This window comes from Prunus mume, linkage group LG6 (assembly GCF_029339155.1).
Source record: "Prunus mume cultivar Tortuosa linkage group LG6, ASM2933915v1, whole genome shotgun sequence".
Lineage (NCBI taxonomy): Eukaryota > Viridiplantae > Streptophyta > Magnoliopsida > Rosales > Rosaceae > Prunus > Prunus mume.
The window spans coordinates 3,990,937-4,013,965 of record NC_142703.1 but is presented as its reverse complement, the minus strand read 5'-3'; the positions used below and the strand labels follow the sequence as shown (position 1 = coordinate 4,013,965).

Below are 23,029 nucleotides of genomic sequence, written 5' to 3'. Positions count from 1 at the left end.
CGTTTGCTTATCACATAACCATTAGGAAAAGGTCTTCATTCTCATCTTGACAATAATAACTACATGTTAACACAACTTATAAGAGTGTGATTAAAAAAATTTTGTGGCGTGCGTGATTAAAAAAAGCCTCTCTGCATGCACTTCTAAATTATAAAGTGCGTGCAAAGAGGCTAGTAAATAATTTTTTTTAAAAGAAAAACTCTCATCAACTTATAGATCTAGAGCGCATTTTTCAATTGGTTCATGTGTACTGAGTTTTTTTTTATGTTGGTCTGAACATGTTTACTGAGTTTATACACAAATAAACCCAGAGAAATTGAAATATCGCAGTTGCATTGAACATAAGAGAAAAGTTAAGCACAACATATTTCACCCAAAAAAAGAACTAGAATAAATTTATATGAAAAATGATGAGAAATTGAGTTGAAAATATAAACAGGCATAAAGCCCGCTAAAGACATTGGCGGTCTGAAAATAAGCGGCAGCTGGCCAATGTTGGTATAAGCTGCTCCAAATCCTTGTTAAATACTAGACGAAGGGCAGAATTATGTACGCCTAAGCCCGAGCTATTGGACCCAAAAGTTACCCTGACTAGATTGCATTGATTCAAGGATTCAGAAAACTGAGCACGTGGCATGTAGATGAACCAACTGAAATTGCAGGCATTATTCAACCACATGGCTTTGTCATTTGTACGCTCTACAAGTCGGAATTTGACCCCAGAAAAGTTGGTGTCCAGATGACAAAAGAGATCACGAGTAAACTCGGAGTCGGGAGTGTCAAGAATGATGGTGGGATGTTCACGGATGGACATATGTGCGCATATAGCAATCCCTTTCCAATTGCCATCCTCGTACAAATTTTGGGGCACTTGGATTTCTGCAGAGTTGCCTAAGCCTTCATGCAAATTTTGTGTCAACGTGAACCAATTAGGAATTTTTATTCCAGAGTAGTGACATGAAAATTGAGCCACAGACCAGTCCTGTAAATAAAAATGTGATCATGTCATGTGAGGGCTAAAAGAGAGAGAGAGAGAGAGAGAGAGAGAGAGAGAGACCATATTTCTATATTGTCGAGACATCAACTGAAACTGCTCCCATTCCTGTGTGGTACTGAAATGTTCTTCACAGCCCTCTTCTGCAGTTAGTTGACTTGATTCTCGGGAAATATCCCTTTCCCTTATACTTGTCTCAACTTTACGACTCTGTAATGTCATCAAACTTATCCAATCTTGTACCACTCGTTGTTCATTACAATTAGTTGCAAAATCTGAAGAGCTGCGCAATATACATTGGGTGATTGCCTGGACAAACCCTTGTAAATCTTGCTGGTACAAGATACGAAGCCCACAAATTTGAACATGGACACCACCAGGGCTATCCGTTGTAAAGGAAGTGCTGATGATGCTACTGGATATAGCCACGAACCACTCATTAAAATATGCCCGCGGAATGTAAATAATGTGAAGTTGATCTTTATCATGTATACTGGTTGAGCTTATGAAGATCTCAGTATTAAATTTGTCCGTTTGAAGTCGACAAGAAAAACCAAAACTCTCTTTTGCAATATGCCGGTGGTCCACTGCAACAGAGGCACATAGAGCAAATCCCATCCACTTGTTACTCTGGGGAAGATTTGGTGGCAGCTCGATTGACACGGAGGAACCCTTTTTAGGGTTGAACCACGCTGGGCTTCCACTTATGAAAAAGCAATAGGGTTGCTGCATTTCGTTTAATCCCTGTGAAATGTGCGCATAAATTGTTAGTAATTATTTAGCTGAAGAAGGAGAATTTGAGAGAATTGTGATATGTATTTCATTGATTTCATGTCACATTTAAGTAATTCAGATATTTCATCAGTTTATGTATATACTAGTGTCTTGGACAAGGCCTGGCTAAGTAACAAATTCTGTTGTTTAACAACTAACCGACTTATAAGAGCTGCTATCCTTTTAATTAAAAGAGGCTGACATGGAATAGTTATTTTCTATCAGAACTAATGCATGTGTGTTGATATGAGAGAGAGAGAGAGAGATATATATATATATATATATATATATATATAAAAGGGGTCTAAAACCAAGAAGGGTTAGTATAGACAGTAAGGAAGCAAACGTATAAGAATAATCGCAGTTTATGCACAAATCTAATCAAAGAATAAACAAATATTGAATGTATAAAAAATAATGAATGTATGAACATAATGATATATTTTAAAATACTTCAAATTTTATAAAGGCATAGGCTTATGAGAATGCTTACAAAAGATAGCTTCCTAGTTATGCTCACACTTAGCTGTTCTTCAGATCATTGTTTCTGAGAGAACAATTTGAAACTAAGAAAACTAAATTTTACATTCTGCTTTCAAATGAGGCCGAAGCCTCCTTATAAAGAAAGACATAACTCTAGAAAATTAAAGTAACTCAAGTAAACTAACTCTAGTGCAATAATTACAGGTGACTTTAACTCAGATTCTTTTACTTTTACCCAAATGCTTTCACTTTAACTCAGATGCTTTCACGCAGATGCTTTCAATGATTCAACTTTCAGTTTTGTCCGCATGGTGAATACTCAGTCTGAATTGGATCATAGGCGAATAGGCTTTGTAGGGTCTTGACCATGGGGATAGTCGGACCATCTCATCAGGCGTCGGGACTAGGGCTAGAAGGCGAGGTGACAGTGGAGGAGGACTCAGATCCATTATCTTCATCATCATCTTGCATTTCTTCACTTGCAAAAGTAGCACTGTTTAGCTAGATCTCTCGGCTCAACTTTAGATTTTCCTTCAGTAGAAATTTGGGAAGACTGAGAAGAAGAAGGCTTGGGCTTAGGCTCAGGCTTAGGAGGCAGTGCTTTGGGAAATCTCTGTAAAAATATTCAGATATACGGTGGACTTCAAAACGATCCCACCATTTAACAGAAAAATGACGGGAAAAGAATCTCTTCTCCCAATCTGCATGATAATTCCATTTCATAATCCAGGGAATCTTGTAGCGGGAAAAAAATAGCAAGGGTGTAGGAAAAAATAGATCACGCTCAGGAAGCTTAACTCGAGTAGAGAATGTAGTAATAAGCTCAGTGATTGCAGAGGGGATAATTTCAGAGACAGGACCATGAGTATCCCACGGTGAAGAAACAGTAGGGAAGCTGATCATATTTAAATTTATTATCAAAATTGATAAACCAGGAATGTGAAAACTCAGGGGTTTGATGAAGGAAAATATAATAGAAAGACTCAACATAATCTGCATAATTGTATTGAAGCTTGGAAGGAAGGGATCTTAACTCATAGGGGTGAGGACCCCAACTCTTTTGACTCAGGACTTGATAAATGTACAAGGAGTGGTAAATTATTTTCTGGGGATCAACTTTATCTCGTATAGGCTTAATATCTACAGATTTTGTTTCATGAAGAATTTCCCTGTAATATTTTAAGGACTTGTAAGGACTATGGGGAAGGAAATGAAAACCAGGAGGAAAATGATTAAAAGCGATTGCAGCAGGACTCATAGATGCAGTGATATGGGGCTCAAGAACAAATAAATTAGTAGTACATTTAGATACATAAGGAGAGGACTTAGGCCTAAATGTAGAAGAAGATAGAGGGCTTGCATTTGGGGGTAAAGGATAAGGATCATAGCTGGATGTAAGTGCAGACTGGTAGTTGGGTCTTATCTGGCTCAGGGTAGATCCTAAAGGATTAAATCTATTATCTATAGGAATAGGGGACAGATTAGGATAAGGTGTAATAGATGCAGGCTCAAGTTTAGGAAAAGAAGAAGAAGATGCAGACTCAGGTTTAACAGGATATTGGCTCAAGGTTGCAGGGAGGATTCTGGGTAATTGGGGGCTCAGTTGTCTTGTTCTTTATGCTTATCTTTTTCTTTCAGATTTCTGCCATAATTGTCTGTAAAAACTCTCTGGTAAGAAAATCAGGAATAGAATTCTCACTGCCTTTAATAAATTCAATATCAAAATCAAATATGCTCAAAAGTGCTTGCCACCGTGCAAAAATCTGTTTTGATGCAATGTTTTGAACATCTTTTTCAAGAACATGTTTAGCAGATTTGCAATCAACACGAACAAGAAATTTTTGATTTAATAAATCATCTTGAAATTTAGTAATGCATAATACAATAGCTAGTATTTCTTTTTTAATAGTACTGTAATTATACTGCGACTTAGACCAAGTACCAGAATAGAATCGGACAATTTGCTCAGAAGAAGTGGGAGTAATTTTTGTTTAAGAATACCACCATATCCTATATCAGAAGCATCAGTCTCAACAATTTTAAAAGAACTTGTAGTAGGAATACCAAGACAAGGAAGTGTCTTAACATGACTTTTAATCTGTTTAACAAGCTCAGTATGAATAGAAGACCAAGGAGGAGGATTAGTTTGTAATCTATCAAACAGGGGCTTACATTGTTTTCTCAGATTCTTATAAAAATCAGAAATATAATTGAGTGATCCTAAAAATCTCTGTAATTGATTCTTATCTATAATTTGATCAGGAAATTTATCTGCAAATTGTATGGATCTATCTATAGGCTGTATTTGTGATTGACTTATATTAAAACCAAGAAATCTAATATGCATTTGGAATAACTTAATCTTCTTAGCAGAAACAACTAATCCATTGGCTTTTATGACATGCAAGAATTTATATAAATGTTTCCAATGCTGCTCAATAGACTCAGAGAATATAAGAACATCATCAATATAAACAATAGCAAATTGGCTGTAAGAATTAAAAATTTCATTCATTATATTCTGAAATTCACTAGGAGCATTCTTTAAACCAAAAGGCATAACATTCCACTCATAATGACCAAAGGGAGTGACAAAAGCAGTTTTATATCTATCAGACTCAGTAATCTGGATTTGCCAAAATCCACTTTTCAAATCAAATTTAGAAAATATAATAGCTTTATTTAGGCGATTAATCAAATCTCTCTTATTAGGTATAGGGTATCTAATCCATTCAAGAACAGTATTAAGAGGCTTATAATTAATAACTAATCGAGGAGATCCTCGTTCTAACTCTGCATTCTTCTGTACATAAAAAGCAGAACAAGACCAGGGGGACTTACTACGTCTAATTATATTTTTCTGTAATAAATCATTTATTTCATTTTTACAGAATTCTAACATTTCAGGACTCATTTGGATAGGGCGAGCTTTAGTAGGTATATTTTTCTCGGAAAAATTCTGTATATAAGGCAAACTTACAATATGATTCTTTCTATGCCAAAAAGCAGTAGGTAAATCAGAACATACATCAGTAATCAATTTCGTTTCAAAATCTTTAATCTGTTTTTGCATTGAAGGTGAACTTAACTGAGATTCAATTCGCTTATTTTTAACTTCTTCCTGTAAGTGTTTAATTTGATTAGTTTTGTCAAGAATCATAGATGTCGTTATAGATGTAATACTTTTTTGTGCAGTCTTTATCTCATGTAATTCAGATCGAGTAAGAAATTCAAACTTAACGTTTTCACCTAAAGGACAGGCAACAACTCCATCAAATTCAACTTGTAAAGGATATAAAAGACTTATAAAAGGTAAACCTAAGATTACTTTATCAGTTATATTTTTAACCAAAACAAACGAAGTTTTAAAACACACTTTATTTTGGCAGATATGGGCTTTAGGAATCTCATAATTCAAGTGTAGCATTTTACCAGAAGCAGTACTTAAAGATTCAGTTGATTTTGTATAATATTTAGTAGGAACCAATCCTTCTTTTATGCAGTTCAAATCAGCACCAGAATCAAATAAGGCAATAGTATCAAGCTCAAAATCTTTAATAATTATAGTAATTTTAGAATACCATTTTCTAAAAGGAATATGATTAATTAAACTAATAATGTGGTCAGTTTTCTCATTTTCTTCAGAATGGGTAGGGCTGCTTGGTGACTATCAGACTTAACCAAATCTTTTTCTAATAGAGAATTCAAATCTTGTCGGATATCATAATTCTCAGCTTGTAGTTTATGACTTAATTGTCGTAATTCAATTATTTCCTTCTTTATGGTTTTTACCTCAGAGTGTAGATCATGCAAAGTAACATCTTTTTTCTTATTAAACCTTTCTAAAGTAGAATTTAAACTTATAATAGAAGTAGGCTGGGCTGTATTCATATGGCCTATAATTTTTCTTAATTTCTTTAAATAATCAGATTTCAACTCAGGGTGTTCTATTTTACTAATCAGATCAATTAACAATTCTTCTTGTTCTTCCTGTTTGGTTAACACAGAAATAGACTTAAGGGTATTACAACACTTATCTTTACATCCTAATTGAATATTAGGTGAACTCATGTAGGATTCAGAAGACTCATAATCAGACCCAGAATTACTAACCATAGTTACATCTTCAGGCTCAGAATCTCTTAATTCAAGGATTCTAATTAATTTTTCTTTATCTGCATCCGTGATCTGTAACTGTTTAATAGTATCTTTAACTTTACACTTATTAGCATAATGGCCAAACTTTTGACATTTAAAACATTTAACTTTACTCATGTCGGTTCTTTTCTTAAAGTTTCTACTTTTATTCTTTCTTTTAGGCTTATCCGACCATCTTTTCTTAAAGCGGGACTTTTTCTTATAAAACTCATCATTAGATTCAGTAAAATGTCTTTTACGCTTATAATGACGTTTTTTACGCAGATGACTAGGAGACTTAAGCTTATTTTTTCTAGAAGGAGGAGTATACAAACCATATTGTTCACAAAAACTTCCTAACTCATATCTTGCAGATTTCCTTTCAGACTGTATTTGTTTATTTATTTTCATGTCAATGCACATTTTCATACCTTCTTGATTAATTATACTAATAATATTACCATAAGTCAGACTATCATAATCTATATGACCTAATTCATTACTTAATACAGTTCTAATTTTATGAGCAAACAAATTAGGCAATCCATTTATGAACTTTTCTTTCCAAAAGGCTTGATTACTGTCTTCTCTTAGCATTACTCGGAGATAAAAACATCTTTATACCACCTAAAATCACTTAATTGCAGACATCTCAAATTACTTAGTTGATCATGTATTCTAGACTGTGTATGACTCGGGGTTCCTATAACATGCTCAATTATTGTATAAAGCAAAGTATTAACACTGTCTTCTATACCTTGTCCTATATTTTCATTAAATAAAGGCAATCCTTCAGCGTCTAGTTTTACTGCATGTATAATATTATTGCGGGACTCATCCGTTAAATGCTTATCCCACCAAGATCTCGAGTTCCTGTAAAACCAGTTTCTAACAGGGGAATTATCTCAGATTGTCTTAAATTATGATTAGTACTATAACTATTAGCAACCATAGACATGTGGGTTAATTTATTCATAATTTCGAGCTCAGACAGGCCATCTATATTCCATTCATATAATTTATCAGGAGAAACAGAAAATTGACTTAGATTATTTCTTTCTTCAAATTGAATGTCAGGTGGTGTAGGCTTAGGATACCAATTTCTGGTTAGGCTAGTAGGATTAGTTAATTTCTTGACCTTTAGCGCAGATTCTAATTCTAGGTTTTTAAACGCATTCTCAATTTTAGAGATATTACTAGACTCAACAGATTCTGTATTTGATTCAGACTCAGATGTCAATTTGTGATTCTAAAAGGACGGAAGACCTATAACTTTAACTCCAGATTTTTCAGGTTGTTCAGTTTTTAACTGCTTAAGCATTTCTTCTATTTTGTCACTGTGGAGGATGTCTTAAGGGCAAACTTAGGCTGTAAATCTTGGAATTGGACTAGGGGCTTTTCTGTAGACTTAATGGTAGGCTCAATAGGCAAGGATTTATCAATTTTTGTTTCAATTTTATCAAGCTGTTTCCCTATAGTAATAAGACTCTGATTTGTATAATTATTCTGTTCTATAAGGCGTTTATTGGGCTCATCGTTCGGATCTGTTAACTTAAATGGGCTTGCAATTACATTCCTAGATCCATGTTTAATTTTAATTGTTTCTGCAGGGGGGTGACTGGATATTACTTCAGATGATCTAATTTTATCCATTTTTCTTTGGTTATAGTTTTTAACTCAGTAGGACTGTAACGGCTTTCTATAAAATCAAGATAAAACATTTCTTTTTTCTCAGATCTCATATATTTTTTCCATTCAGCAAATATTTCTTGTCTTTTACATGCATCAGGGACTAGTTGATGATATATATCTCTTCTAGGCTGGTTAATGGGATCATGCAGATGTTTATCTAGAGCTTTCCAATCAATTTTAAACTTCTCAATTTGTTTAAGGACTTTTAACTGGTTATCAAGACCATACGCATGGGCTGCAGCTAATTCACTTGCTAAGAAATCAGATTGAGTAGGGGATGTAGGGGGAGACTCAGGTTTAGGCTCATTTATAGGCGGAGCATTATAACAAGGATGACTTACTTGGGCCTTTTTTCTCAAGGATTCTAACTTTAGATCTATAAGAGCTCGTTCAATTTCTAAGTCTCTTTCTTGAATGGAAGACGAAGCAGATGAATTTCTAGCAGGCTCATGACGCTTAGAAGGACTTGGCGTAGGCAATTGTTGTAATTGTACATTAGACTTAGGTTGATTTCCAAAATTAATCTTAACAGTACCATCTAAATATTGCTGTATGTAATCTAAATTATTTAAGTTACGTTGTATTGGTGCAGGTTGGGATTCGGTAACTAAAGTCCAATCTCTAGGTAAATTTATTTCAGACCATTTAATAGTATGGGGAATACTTATATTAGCATCAGGTGTGCGGCTTTGTATTAATAAAGTCTGATCCCTAGGACTCTTATTTGGGGCTTGAAAATTCATATTTGTACCTGTAACTTTATAATAAATTCTATAAATTAAAGCTATAGGCTGGGTACCAGGCAAAACATTATAACCAGAAGTTTTAATATTCAAAGTTAAGGTTTTAAGAATATGTGGATCATTCAAACTGATAGTAAAATTAGGATAGCAATCAAAATGTACAGGACCATTGCAAAGACTCGATTCAATCATACCAAGCACAGAATCATTAAATATTGTAAATCTAGCATCGCGTAGACATAACAGAATAGAAGCTTGTAAACCTAATCTAGTTAATGGCTTAGCAGCAACTTGTACAAGACCAATATGCAGAAAATTATTACCATCATGCTTATGTTTTTTAATGGCATCTAAATTCAATAATTGACAAGACTCATGTTCTTTACTTAAAGCATACACTTGTTCTACAGTTTTAACATGTGTAGTTGTATTAAATGCATTCAAAGACCATTTTTTCCTGTATATATTTTTATCAGGTACTTTAGGTATATTCCAATCACGAAAATCTAATTGCTCATTATCATCATTAGAATTATACTCAAATTGTTCTTCATTTACTATCTCGGGTAGACGTCCTATAGTGGTTCTAGAGCTGCTCGAACTACAAGAATTTGTTCTAAAGAGACGACTCATCTTGCTCAAGTGTGTGGGAAAGGAAGAATGAAGAAGAAGATAAATAGTGACTCTTAAAACTTACTGTTTATTCTAAAAGAAACCTATCAGTATTCTTCCTAATTTTCTGTCTCCTGCCCACCTAAGTGTGCCCTACCTCGGGACTTATCAACTGGAAAAAGGACTCACGGGTCAGACCTTAAGGAAGAAAACCAAGAAGTAACTTAAAGAACAAAAGAAAGAATAGAAATCACTAAGAACTTCAACTCAGAAATCCTAAACCAGCCACTTGGGTTGGATGAGTTGCAACTTAGACAGAATTCTCACAACTCTTATGGCTCTGATACCAAAAGGGGTCTAAAACCAAGAAGTATTTTAAAATATATCATTATGTTCATACATTCATTATTTTTTATACATTCAATATTTGTTTATTCTTTGATTAGATTTGTGCATAAACTGCGATTATTCTTATACGTTTGCTTCCTTACTGTCTATACTAACCCTTCTTGGTTTTAGACCCCTTTTGGTATCAGAGCCGTAAGAGTTGTGAGAATTCTGTCTAAGTTGCAACTCATCCAACCCAAGTGGCTGGTTTAGGATTTCTGAGTTGAAGTTCTTAGTGATTTCTATTCTTTCTTTTGTTCTTTAAGTTACTTCTTGGTTTTCTTCCTTAAGGTCTGACCCGTGAGTCCTTTTTCCAGTTGATAAGTCCCAGGTAGGGCACACTTAGGTGGGCAGAGACAGAAAATTAGGAAGAATACTGATAGGTTTCTTTTAGAATAAACAGTAAGTTTTAAGAGTCACTATTTATCTTCTTCTTCATTCTTCCTTTCCCACACACTTGAGCAAGATGAGTCGTCTCTTTAGAACAAATTCTTGTAGTTCGAGCAGCTCTAGAACCACTATAGGACGTCTACCCGAGATAGTAAATGAAGAACAATTTGAGTATAATTCTAATGATGATAATGAGCAATTAGATTTTCGTGATTGGAATATACCTAAAGTACCTGATAAAAATATATACAGGAAAAAATGGTCTTTGAATGCATTTAATACAACTACACATGTTAAAACTGTAGAACAAGTGTATGCTTTAAGTAAAGAACATGAGTCTTGTCAATTATTGAATTTAGATGCCATTAAAAAACATAAGCATGATGGTAATAATTTTCTGCATATTGGTCTTGTACAAGTTGCTGCTAAGCCATTAACTAGATTAGGTTTACAAGCTTCTATTCTGTTATGTCTACGCGATGCTAGATTTACAATATTTAATGATTCTGTGCTTGGTATGATTGAATCGAGTCTTTGCAATGGTCCTGTACATTTTGATTGCTATCCTAATTTTACTATCAGTTTGAATGATCCACATATTCTTAAAACCTTAACTTTGAATATTAAAACTTCTGGTTATAATGTTTTGCCTGGTACCCAGCCTATAGCTTTAATTTATAGAATTTATTATAAAGTTACAGGTACAAATATGAATTTTCAAGCCCCAAATAAGAGTCCTAGGGATCAGACTTTATTAATACAAAGCCGCACACCTGATGCTAATATAAGTATTCCCCATACTATTAAATGGTCTGAAATAAATTTACCTAGAGATTGGACTTTAGTTACCGAATCCCAACCTGCACCAATACAACGTAACTTAAATAATTTAGATTACATACAGCAATATTTAGATGGTACTGTTAAGATTAATTTTGGAAATCAACCTAAGTCTAATGTACAATTACAACAATTGCCTACGCCAAGTCCTTCTAAGCGTCATGAGCCTGCTAGAAATTCATCTGCTTCGTCTTCCATTCAAGAAAGAGACTTAGAAATTGAACGAGCTCTTATAGATCTAAAGTTAGAATCCTTGAGAAAAAAGGCCCAAGTAAGTCATCCTTGTTATAATGCTCCGCCTATAAATGAGCCTAAACCTGAGTCTCCCCCTACATCCCCTACTCAATCTGATTTCTTAGCAAGTGAATTAGCTGCAGCCCATGCGTATGGTCTTGATAACCAGTTAAAAGTCCTTAAACAAATTGAGAAGTTTAAAATTGATTGGAAAGCTCTAGATAAACATCTGCATGATCCCATTAACCAGCCTAGAAGAGATATATATCATCAACTAGTCCCTGATGCATGTAAAAGACAAGAAATATTTGCTGAATGGAAAAAATATATGAGATCTGAGAAAAAAGAAATGTTTTATCTTGATTTTATAGAAAGCCGTTACAGATCCTACTGAGTTAAAAACTATAACCAAAGAAAATGGATAAAATTAGATCATGCAAGTAATATCGATCACCCCCTGCAGAAACAATTAAAATTAAACATGGATCTAGGAATGTAATTGCAAGCCCATTTAAGTTAACAGATCCGAACGATGAGCCCAATAAAGCCTTATAGAAGCAGAATAATTATACAAATCGAGTCTTATTACTATAGGAAACGACTTGATAAAATTGAAACAAAATTGATAAATCCTTGCCTATTGAGCCTACCATTAAGTCTACAGAAAAGCCCTAGTCCAATTCCAAGATTTACAGCCTAAGTTTGCCCTTAAGACATCCTCCACGATCGACAAAATAGAAGAAATGCTTAGCGATTAAAAAGCGAACAACCTGAAAAATCTGGAGTTAAAGTTATAGGGTCTTCCGTCCTTTTAGAATCACGATCGATCTGAGTCAATCAAATACAGAATCTGTTGAGTCTAGTAATATCTCTAAAATTGAGAATGCGTTTAAAAACCTAGAATTAGAATCTGCTAAAGGTCAAGAAATTAACTAATCCTACTAGCCTAACCAGAAATTGGTATCCTAAGCCTACACCACCTGACATTCAATTTGAAGAAAGAAATAATCTAAGTCAATTTTCTGTTTCTCCTGATAAATTATATGAATGGAATATAGATGGCCTGTCTGAGCTCGAAATTATGAATAAATTAACCCACATGTCTATGGTTGCTAATAGTTATAGTACTAATCATAATTTAAGACAATCGAGATAATTCCTGTTAGAAACTGGTTTTACAGGAACTCTGAGATCTTGGTGGGATAAGCATTTAACGGATGAGTCCCGCAATAATATTATACATGCAGTAAAACTAGACGCTGAAGGATTGCCTTTATTTAATGAAAATATAGGACAAGGTATAGAAGACAGTGTTAATACTTTGCTTTATACAATAATTGAGCATTTTATAGGAACCCCGAGTCATACACAGTCTAGAATACATGATCAACTAAGTAATTTGAGATGTCTGCAATTAAGTGATTTTAGGTGGTATAAAGATGTTTTTATCTCGCGAGTAATGCTAAGAGAAGACAGTAATCAAGCCTTTTGGAAAGAAAAGTTCATAAATGGATTGCCTAATTTGTTTGCTCATAAAATTAGAACTGTATTAAGTAATGAATTAGGTCATATAGATTATGATAGTCTGACTTATGGTAATATTATTAGTATAATTAATCAAGAAGGTATGAAAATGTGCATTGACATGAAAATAAATAAACAAATACAATCTGAAAGGAAATCTGCAGATATGAGTTAGGAAGTTTTTGTGAACAATATGGTTTGTATACTCCTCCTTCTAGAAAAAATAAGCTTAAGTCTCCTAGTCATCTGCGTAAAAAACGTCATTATAAGCGTAAAAGACATTTTACTGAATCTAATGATGAGTTTTATAAGAAAAAGTCCCGCTTTAAGAAAAGATGGTCGGATAAACCTAAAAGAAAGAATAAAAGTAGAAACTTTAAGAAAAGAACCGACATGAGTAAAGTTAAATGTTTTAAATGTCAAAAGTTTGGCCATTATGCTAATAAGTGTAAAGTTAAAGATACTATTAACGTTCAGATCACGGATGCAGATAAAGAAAAATTAATTAGAATCCTTGAATTAAGAGATTACGAGCACGAAGATGTAACTATGGTTAGTAATTCTGGGTCTGATTATGAGTCTTCTGAATCCTACATGAGTTCACCTAATATTCAATTAGGATGTAAAGATAAGTGTTGTAATACCCTTAAGTCTATTTCTGTGTTAACCAAACAGGAAGAACAAGAAGAATTGTTAATTGATCTGATTAGTAAAATAGAACACCCTGAGTTGAAATCTGATTATTTAAAGAAATTAAGAAAAATTATAGGCCATATGAATACAGCTTAACCTACTTCTATTATAAGTTTAAATTCTACTTTAGAAAGGTTTAATAAGAAAAAAGATGTTACTTTGCATGATCTACACTCTGAGGTAAAAACCATAAAGAAGGAAATAATTGAATTACGACAATTAAGTCATAAACTACAAGCGAGAATTATGATATCGACAAGATTTGAATTCTCTATTAGAAAAAGATTTGGTTAAGTCGATAGTCAGCCAAGCAGCCCTACCCATTCTGAAGAAAATGAGAAAACTGACCACATTATTAGTTTAATTAATCATATTCCTTTTAGAAAATGGTATTCTAAAATTACTATAATTATTAAAGATTTTGAGCTTGATACTATTGCCTTATTTGATTCTGGTGCTGATTTGAACTGCATAAAAGAAGGATTGGTTCCTACTAAATATTATACAAAATCAACTGAATCTTTAAGTACTGCTTCTGGTAAAATGCTACACTTGAATTATGAGATTCCTAAAGCCCATATCTGCCAAAATAAAGTGTGTTTTAAAACTTCGTTTGTTTTGGTTAAAAATATAACTGATAAAGTAATCTTAGGTTTACCTTTTATAAGTCTTTTATATCCTTTACAAGTTGAATTTGATGGAGTTGTTGCCTGTCCTTTAGGTGAAAACGTTAAGTTTGAATTTCTTACTCGATCTGAATTACATGAGATAAAGACTGCACAAAAAAGTATTACATCTATAACGACATCTATGATTCTTGACAAAACTAATCAAATTAAACACTTACAGGAAGAAGTTAAAAATAAGCGAATTGAATCTCAGTTAAGTTCACCTTCAATGCAAAAACAGTTAAAGATTTTGAAACGAAATTGATTACTTGATGTATGTTCTGATTTACCTACTGCTTTTTGGCATAGAAAGAATCATATTGTAAGTTTGCCTTATATACAGAATTTTCGAGAAAAATATACCTACTAAAGCTCGCCCTATCCAAATGAGTCCTGAAATGTTAGAATTCTGTAAAAATGAAATAAATGATTTATTACAGAAAAATATAATTAGACGTAGTAAGTCCCCCTGGTCTTGTTCTGCTTTTTATGTACAGAAGAATGCAGAGTTAGAACGAGGATCTCCTCGATTAGTTATTAATTATAAGCCTCTTAATACTGTTCTTGAATGGATTAGATACCCTATACCTAATAAGAGAGATTTGATTAATCGCCTAAATAAAGCTATTATATTTTCTAAATTTGATTTGAAAAGTGGATTTTGGCAAATCCAGATTACTGAGTCTGATAGATAAAACTGCTTTTGTCACTCCTTTGGTCATTATGAGTGGAATGTTATGCCTTTTGGTTTAAAGAATGCTCCTAGTGAATTTCAGAATATAATGAATGAAATTTTTAATTCTTACAGCCAATTTGCTATTGTTTATATTGATGATGTTCTTATATTCTCTGAGTCTATTGAGCAGCATTGGAAACATTTATATAAATTCTTGCATGTCATAAAAGCCAATGGATTAGTTGTTTCTGCTAAGAAGATTAAGTTATTCCAAATGCATATTAGATTTCTTGGTTTTAATATAAGTCAATCACAAATACAGCCTATAGATAGATCCATACAATTTGCAGATAAATTTCCTGATCAAATTATAGATAAGAATCAATTACAGAGATTTTTAGGATCACTCAATTATATTTCTGATTTTTATAAGAATCTGAGAAAACAATGTAAGCCCCTGTTTGATAGATTACAAACTAATCCTCCTCCTTGGTCTTCTATTCATACTGAGCTTGTTAAACAGATTAAAAGTCATGTTAAGACACTTCCTTGTCTTGGTATTCCTACTACAAGTTCTTTTAAAATTGTTGAGACTGATGCTTCTGATATAGGATATGGTGGTATTCTTAAACAAAAATTACTCCCACTTCTTCTGAGCAAATTGTCCGATTCTATTCTGGTACTTGGTCTAAGTCGCAGTATAATTACATACTATTAAAAAAGAAATACTAGCTATTGTATTATGCATTACTAAATTTCAAGATGATTTATTAAATCAAAAATTTCTTGTTCGTGTTGATTGCAAATCTGCTAAACATGTTCTTGAAAAAGATGTTCAAAACATTGCATCAAAACAGATTTTTGCACGGTGGCAAGCACTTTTGAGCATATTTGATTTTGATATTGAATTTATTAAAGGCAGTGAGAATTCTATTCCTGATTTTCTTACCAGAGAGTTTTTACAGGACAATTATGGCGCTGAAAGAAAAGATAAGCATAAAGAAAAGACAACTGTCCCAGCCCCAATTACCTGAATCCTCCCTGCAACCTTGAGCCAATATCCTGTTAAACACTGAGTCTGCATCTTCTTCTTCTTTTCCTAAACTTGAGCCTGCATCTATTACACCTTATCCTAATCTGTCCCCTATTCCTATAGATAATAGATTTAATCCTTTAGGATCTACCCTGAGCCAGATAAGACCCAACTACCAGTCTGCACTTACATCCAGCTATGATCCTTATCCTTTACCCCCAAATGCAAGCCCTCTATCTTCTTCTACATTTAGGCCTAAGTCCTCTCCTTATGTATCTAAATGTACTACTAATTTATTTGTTCTTGAGCCCCATATCACTGCATCTATGAGTCCTGCTGCAATCGCTTTTAATCATTTTCCTCCTGGTTTTCATTTCCTTCCCCATAGTCCTTACAAGTCCTTAAAATATTACAGAGAAATTCTTCATGAAACAAAATCTGTAGATATTAAGCCTATACGAGATAAAGTTGATCCCCAGAAAATAATTTACCACTCCTTGTACATTGATCAAGTCCTGAGTCAAAAGAGTTGGGGTCCTCACCCCTATGAGTTAAGATCCCTTCCTTCCAAGCTTCAATACAATTATGCAGATTATGTTGAGTCTTTCTATTATATTTTCCTTCATCAAACCCCTGAGTTTTCACATTCCTGGTTTATCAATTTTGATAATAAATTTAAATATGATCAGCTTCCCTCTGGTTTCTTCATGGTGGGATACTCATGGTCCTGTCTCTGAAATTATCCCCTCTGCAATCACTGAGCTTATTACTACATTCTCTACTCGAGTTAAGCTTCCTGAGCGTGATCTATTTTTTCCTACACCCTTGCTATTTTTTTCCCGCTACAAGATTCCCTGGATTATGAAATGGAATTATCATGCAGATTGGGAGAAGAGATTCTTTTCCCGTCATTTTTCTGTTAAATGGTGGGATCGTTTTGAAGTCCACCGTATATCTGAATATTTTTACAGAGATTTCCCAAAGATCGCCTCCTAAGCCTGAGCCTAAGCCCAAGCCTTCTTCTTCTCAGTCTTCCCAAATTTCTCTGAAGGAAAATCTAAAGTTGAGCTGAGAGATCTAGCTAAAGATTACTTTTGCAAGTGAAGAAATGCAAGATGATGATGAAGATAATGGATCTGAGTCCTCCTCCACTGCCACCTCGGCCTTCTAGCCCTAGTCCCGATCGCCCGATGAGATGGTCTGACTATCCCCATGGTCAAGACCCTAAAGCCTATTCGCCTATGATCCGATTGACCGAGTATTCACCATGCGGACAAAGAAAGTTGAATCATTGAAAGCATCTGAGTAAAAGTGAAAGCACCTGAGTTAAAGTGAAAGCATCTGCGTGAAAGCATCTGAGTAAAAGTGAAAGCACCTGAGTTAAAGTGAAAGCATCTGCGTGAAAGCATCTGAGTTAAAGTGAAAGCATTTGGGTAAAAGTAAAAGAATCTGAGTTAAAGTCACCTGTAATTATTGCACTAGAGTTAGTTTACTTGAGTTACTTTAATTTTCTAGAGTTATGTCTTTCTTTATAAGGAGGCTTCGGCCTCATTTGAAAGCAGAATGTAAAATTTAGTTTTCTTAGTTTCAAATTGTTCTCTCAGAAACAATGATCTGAAGAACAGCTAAGTGTGAGCATAACTAGGAAGCTATCTTTTGTAAGCATTCTCATAAGCCTATGCCTTTATAAAATTTGAAGTATTTTAAAATATATCATTATGTTCATACATTCATTATTTTTTATACATTCAATATTTGTTTATTCTTTGATTAGATTTGTGCATAAACTGCGATTATTCTTATACGTTTGCTTCCTTACTGTCTATACTAACCCTTCTTGGTTTTAGACCCTATATATATATATATATATATATATATATATATATATATATATACCTGAAGGTATCTCAGCAGAACTATGGAGGCTTCTGGGGAAGTTGGAATTAATTTCTCCCTGCAATCAGACATATACATACCAAAAACAAAAACAAAAATCAAAGGACTTAAAAAGAGAGAATACAATGTCATATCAATGATGAATTCACAGATTTGAAATCTACGTACCATCTCAAAATTTTATCGACTAGATTAAACCATCCATATTCAGATGTAGCTTTGTCAACTTCATTTGGAGTGGAGTTATCATCAGAAGGGATATCTTGATCTTCTTTTCCGGTAACTAATGGGGTTTGATGTACAGGTTGGCGTTCAGTACCAAAAGCACACTGCATGAATGTTTGCATAAACACAGCAACATCTTGCTCGTAAACTAAATGAATCCCACATTGCTGGACCTCCATGCAAGGATTAGAGGTATTGAATGAAGCCCACATTTGACTGGATTTATTTAACATCTCTGGAAACTGCAGCCAAGATGCATAGAACACACAAAGAAAATGAGAGTGCGTTTGTAAATGTGTTATGCGATCACTATCGGGATCTGGTACCAGTACAAATATATCAGTTCCAATTTGGAACTGATAGAAGTAATTCGGAGTTTCTGAATCCGATTCAGTGGGGGAGACTACAGGATTTCCCTTGGATGAAAAAAGAGCACACAGGGCAACCCCCATCCACTTCCTATCATTCTTCATATTCGCATATATCGGGATTTCTATGTTTCCCCCATTCACTATATGGCTGAAAAACTCTGGAATTTCACTTTGAGGAGTGCCAGACTGTAAGGTACATGACCTTAAATCCAATAGCTGTCACATAAAACACAAAGGGTTAATTAATTAAATATGGAAGAGACAGATCATATACTGAAGGTCTGTTTCAAACAATTGAGTTGGCAGTACAAATCCATCAACTTGAGAGAGAGAGAGAGAGAGAGAGAGAGACCTCTAGGTCTTTTTTAAACAATTGAGTTGGCAGTACAAATCCATCAACTTGTTTCCATTCTTGATGCTCATCTGATTTGACGAAACTAATGGTACTACATCCTGGGACAGTTGTTGGAGTCCAAATCTTGCCATATTTCCACTCTCTCTCTGAAGTAGAACACTCTTGATTCTTGGATGAAATGAAGGAACTGATAGTAGTCACTCCCGAAACAGCTGAAGTCCATACTTTTAATTTATTTGGGAAATCTATCAGTGATGTACAATCATCTGCATTCACGTGTCGAATACTTAATGGAAGCTTCTTAGGCAGAGATTTTAGCTTACGACAACTGATCAACTTGAGATCTTCAAGCTTCGAGAGTTGAGAGATGCTTTCTGGTAAGCAAACAAAATTACTACCACTTAAATTTAATTTTTTTAAGGAGAATAAGCTTCCAATATCGCTGGGAATCTCTCCATCCATCAGACTGCAATCACTTAAGTCCAGCTCTGCTAAAGAAATTAAACTTGAGAATGAATTAGGCAACAACAAACGCATGGGAACTTCCTCTCTACACCAGCAACCATTAAAGATAAGGGAATGCCATGATTTTGAAGGTTGATCTTTACATCCTTGGAATGATAGATACTTTAGATTCTTCATACCTACAACAAACCATGATTTTCTTATAGCAGTTCCACTTATATCAAGCTCCTCAAGATATTCCACACAATTCAGATTCTCAGGTATGTCATGAAGTTCTGAGCAACCAGTTAGAATGAGACTTTTCAGAGATGTCAAACATTGGATGGTACTTGGGATATGGAAAAGGTTTTTGCAGTTTCCTAAATTCAACACAGCAAGACCTGTCAAACGTTCAATCGATGAAGGTAATTCCTCTATAGCAGTCCCATCTAAATAGAGCTCTAACAAGGTTTTCATATCTCCTTGAATTTCAGGAAACCTCTTGAGTCTTGAACAAGCAGAGAGAGTTAAACTTCGAAGAGATTCCAAACTAATGAAAGGAGGAAGAGTCTTTACAGATTTGCAGTTTCTCATATTCAGCAAGATAAGCTGTTTGAGAATTCCCATGGACGGGTGAACATCAACCAATCTTGAACAGCCTTGAAGCACCAACATCTCAATATTTGGAGCCTTAGTGAAGTTTGGGGTTTTGATCAAGTATTGGGAATCACTCAGATCGATGCACTTTAGCATGCTCCAGCTCTGATAATATTTGAAAAATAATCATATGAATTAGAACAAACATTTGGTTGATACATAAATAATATAATCATGCATAAGAATATAATCTTACTTCATTTCCATTCCACAGTTGTTTGACACAGCTCAAATGCATTTTGAGTTCAACAAGCTTATCTGATTGAAAGTTTGACGGCAAATAATTTAAAGGACATGCATGCCATTCCAAAAGTTGTAACTCATTAGAAAGATATTCAATGGATCCAGGAGAGGCCACATTACAGATTCTGAGCAATCTCAGGTTGGACATCTTTGAGAAGGAATCAGCATTTAAGTGAATCTCCTCTTGTTTCGGCAAGTTGAGGAATATACCTTCAATTGTATCTGTTCCCTAATAAAAACAAGAAATAAGTTATACGCAGGACATTAATAATTAGTTTTAACAACTGTACTTGTATTAGTTTCTAACCTTATTTTTTGCAAGTACGGGGATGATATCCTTGGGAAGCCACAACCTGCTACGTTTTCCTGGATCTTCACGACATTCTTGACGAACAATTTCCCAACCCAATTCTTGTATCAAATCATGCATGCACAATTTTTTTCCAAACTGAGTTATTAGAGATTTTTCTATGAGAACTTTTATATCAATGTCTGGACTGTATCCGCAACCACTTTCTAGTATTTTTGCTACACGATCTTTGTCCTCCCCTTTAAAGAAACATGCAATGTCCAGAAATACCTTTTTCTCTGTGACTTGTAATGCGTCAAAGCTTACTTTAAGCACATCAATAATTCCTTTCTCGGGATTTTCTTTTAGTCTATCCAATGCACTTGACCATTCTTTAATGCTTTTACCGAAAAGGAATGAACCCGTAACTGTAAGAGCCAATGGAAGGCCACTGGCGTATTCAACGATATTCTTAGACAGCTTGAGATAACCTTCTCCAACTTGCTCTTTTTTAAAGGCTTTCCGACTAAGGAGTTTAAGAGCTTCAGAATCATTTAATTCCTTAACCCTATACATTTTATTCACTCCAAATGTGCTCAACAAATGTTCATCTCTTGATGTTATGATAATTCTACTCCCTGAACCAAACCAACTATGATGACATAATGCTTCCAGTTGTTCCAGCGTATCGACATCATCAAGAATGATAAGAACCGTTTTAGCACGTAGTCTCTGCCTTATTAAACTGATCCCCTTATAAATATTATGTACATTTACATTACTTTCCAGCAAGATATCTGACAGAAGTTGCTTTTGCAAATCAACTAGGCCTTGTTTTTCAGTTACCTCTCTAACATTGGCAAGAAAGCTGCAAGCTTCGAATTGAGCACATATCCTCTCGTAAACAACTCTTGCAACAGTTGTCTTACCTATTCCCCCAATGCCCAAAATCCCTATGACACAAACTTTATGCAGCCCTATGTCTAAGCAAGAAAGCATTTCTTTCACGCGAGAATCCATCCCAACTAAATATGTGGATACACTTGAGATTGTTTGATTTAATTCGGTGAAAATCTTTCCTACGATATCTTGAATAACTTTTGACTCATAACTGCAAAATAATAACCATTTCATGGTAAGTCATGAAGCAGCAATGAGGTTCCAAAGATAATGGAATGCTTCACAGAATTGCATGAATAATGGAATGCTTCACAGAATTGCATGAGTTAACTCAGAACCAGTGTTCCCAAAATACTTTAAAACCAGAACCGTGGCTTTTTCTTTCTTAGCTTTTTTTTATGGTAGTACTAGTGGCAATAGGTCAAATGTTTCACTTACCAGTTCTTGTTAGCTTGTGACTAGCTATTTGTCATCTTGTGGAACACAAGTCCTTGTCTCCATGTTTTAGGGAAAGTTTTGTCTCCTTTTTTAGGGAAAGTTTGTCTCCTTGTTTTAGGGATTGTTTTAGGGATGCTTGTCTTAGGGATCCTTGTCTCCTAGTTTGTAATTATAAATGTGTTGTAAGTAATACAAAGCATGAACAATATGAAATAAGAAAACCTACGGGAAGTTCTCATTCTCCCTATTTTTTCCACTTGTTTTCTCTATATTTTCCAGACTTTGACAGTTCTGTGGTCATAGTTACTCTCTGGATTATAATTGTCCATAGAAATAAATAAATGAATAAAAAAACAAGAAAAGAAGGAAGCTTCAGGTCTTACCCATCGTGTAAATGCCACCCAGAGAGATTGGAAACTTGAGTAAGTGCATCTCTCCATCTTTGCACATTCTGTTTATTGTCTTTAAAGGTTTCTTCATGCTTAGAGAAGGCTTCCCCAAAATCTGCTTTCTGTTTTCGTACCTCGGATGGATCCACATGATAGAAAACTGGAAGTATTGTTTGTCCCATCAGGTTCATGCATTCAACAGCCTTTACAAGCTCATCCAAGCACCATGTGGAATTGGCATAGTTTCGTGAAAGAATGACAACTACATATCTTGATGCTTCGATTGCTTTCAAGAGTTTTGGAGCTATGGGCTTTCCCCTCTCAAGTTCTTCATCATCTCTAAATGTGAATATTCCTTTCTGCATCAGAGAAGTATACAGAAAGTCTGTGAAATTTGTGCGGGTGTCTTCTCCTCTGAAACTGAGGAACACATCGTATGTCCATGGATGGGTCGGAGGAGAAGAAGAAGAAGAGGAAGAAGGAATATCTATTTGGGTGATCATTGAGGAAGTGAAGGGTTAGTGCGTAGTCTGTTTATGGCGAAGAAGATAACAGAGTTCAGGTGTGTAAGCAAAATGTGATAAGAATGTGATGCAGGAGAGGGGAAACATATAACACTTGTGCATTTTCTTCTTACAAGGCCTGGCGTGGGTTCCCGAGGTCATAGCAATTCCACAAACGCGCAAACTTACAGCCACCGCACATGTGAGCTTCTAGTCGTGTTGTGTTTTATAAATTTTCTTTGTATTAATCTAGTCCTGTCACCTACTAAGAAACGACTAAGAAATAGAAAAATTAAGTATTAACTCAATCTCAACTCAAAGTCAAAGCGGAGCTCTTGATAGGAATTTTTTTAGTATTTTCATGTTAAATTTTGTCATGACTCAGAAGAATCAGATTAAATAAAAATGGAAGACTTTGACTGACGTGATCTCACCTTCT

The 23,029-nt window shown here is 34.5% G+C and overlaps 1 protein-coding gene across 1 annotated transcript; it reads right to left on the bottom strand.

The window, feature by feature from the left end:
- Positions 1-316: 316 nt before the first annotated feature.
- Positions 317-22,590, bottom strand: LOC148915873 (TMV resistance protein N-like). The gene is made up of 8 exons (XM_089053903.1): positions 22,082-22,590; positions 20,379-21,471; positions 20,025-20,300; positions 18,725-19,933; positions 17,945-18,588; positions 17,777-17,834; positions 1,058-1,738; positions 317-982 (listed from the first exon to the last, which is right to left on the bottom strand). Exons 1-8 carry the CDS (start codon positions 22,588-22,590, stop codon positions 452-454), a joined length of 5,001 nt encoding a protein of 1,666 aa, XP_088910029.1. The 3' UTR covers positions 317-451.
- Positions 22,591-23,029: the final 439 nt, after the last annotated feature.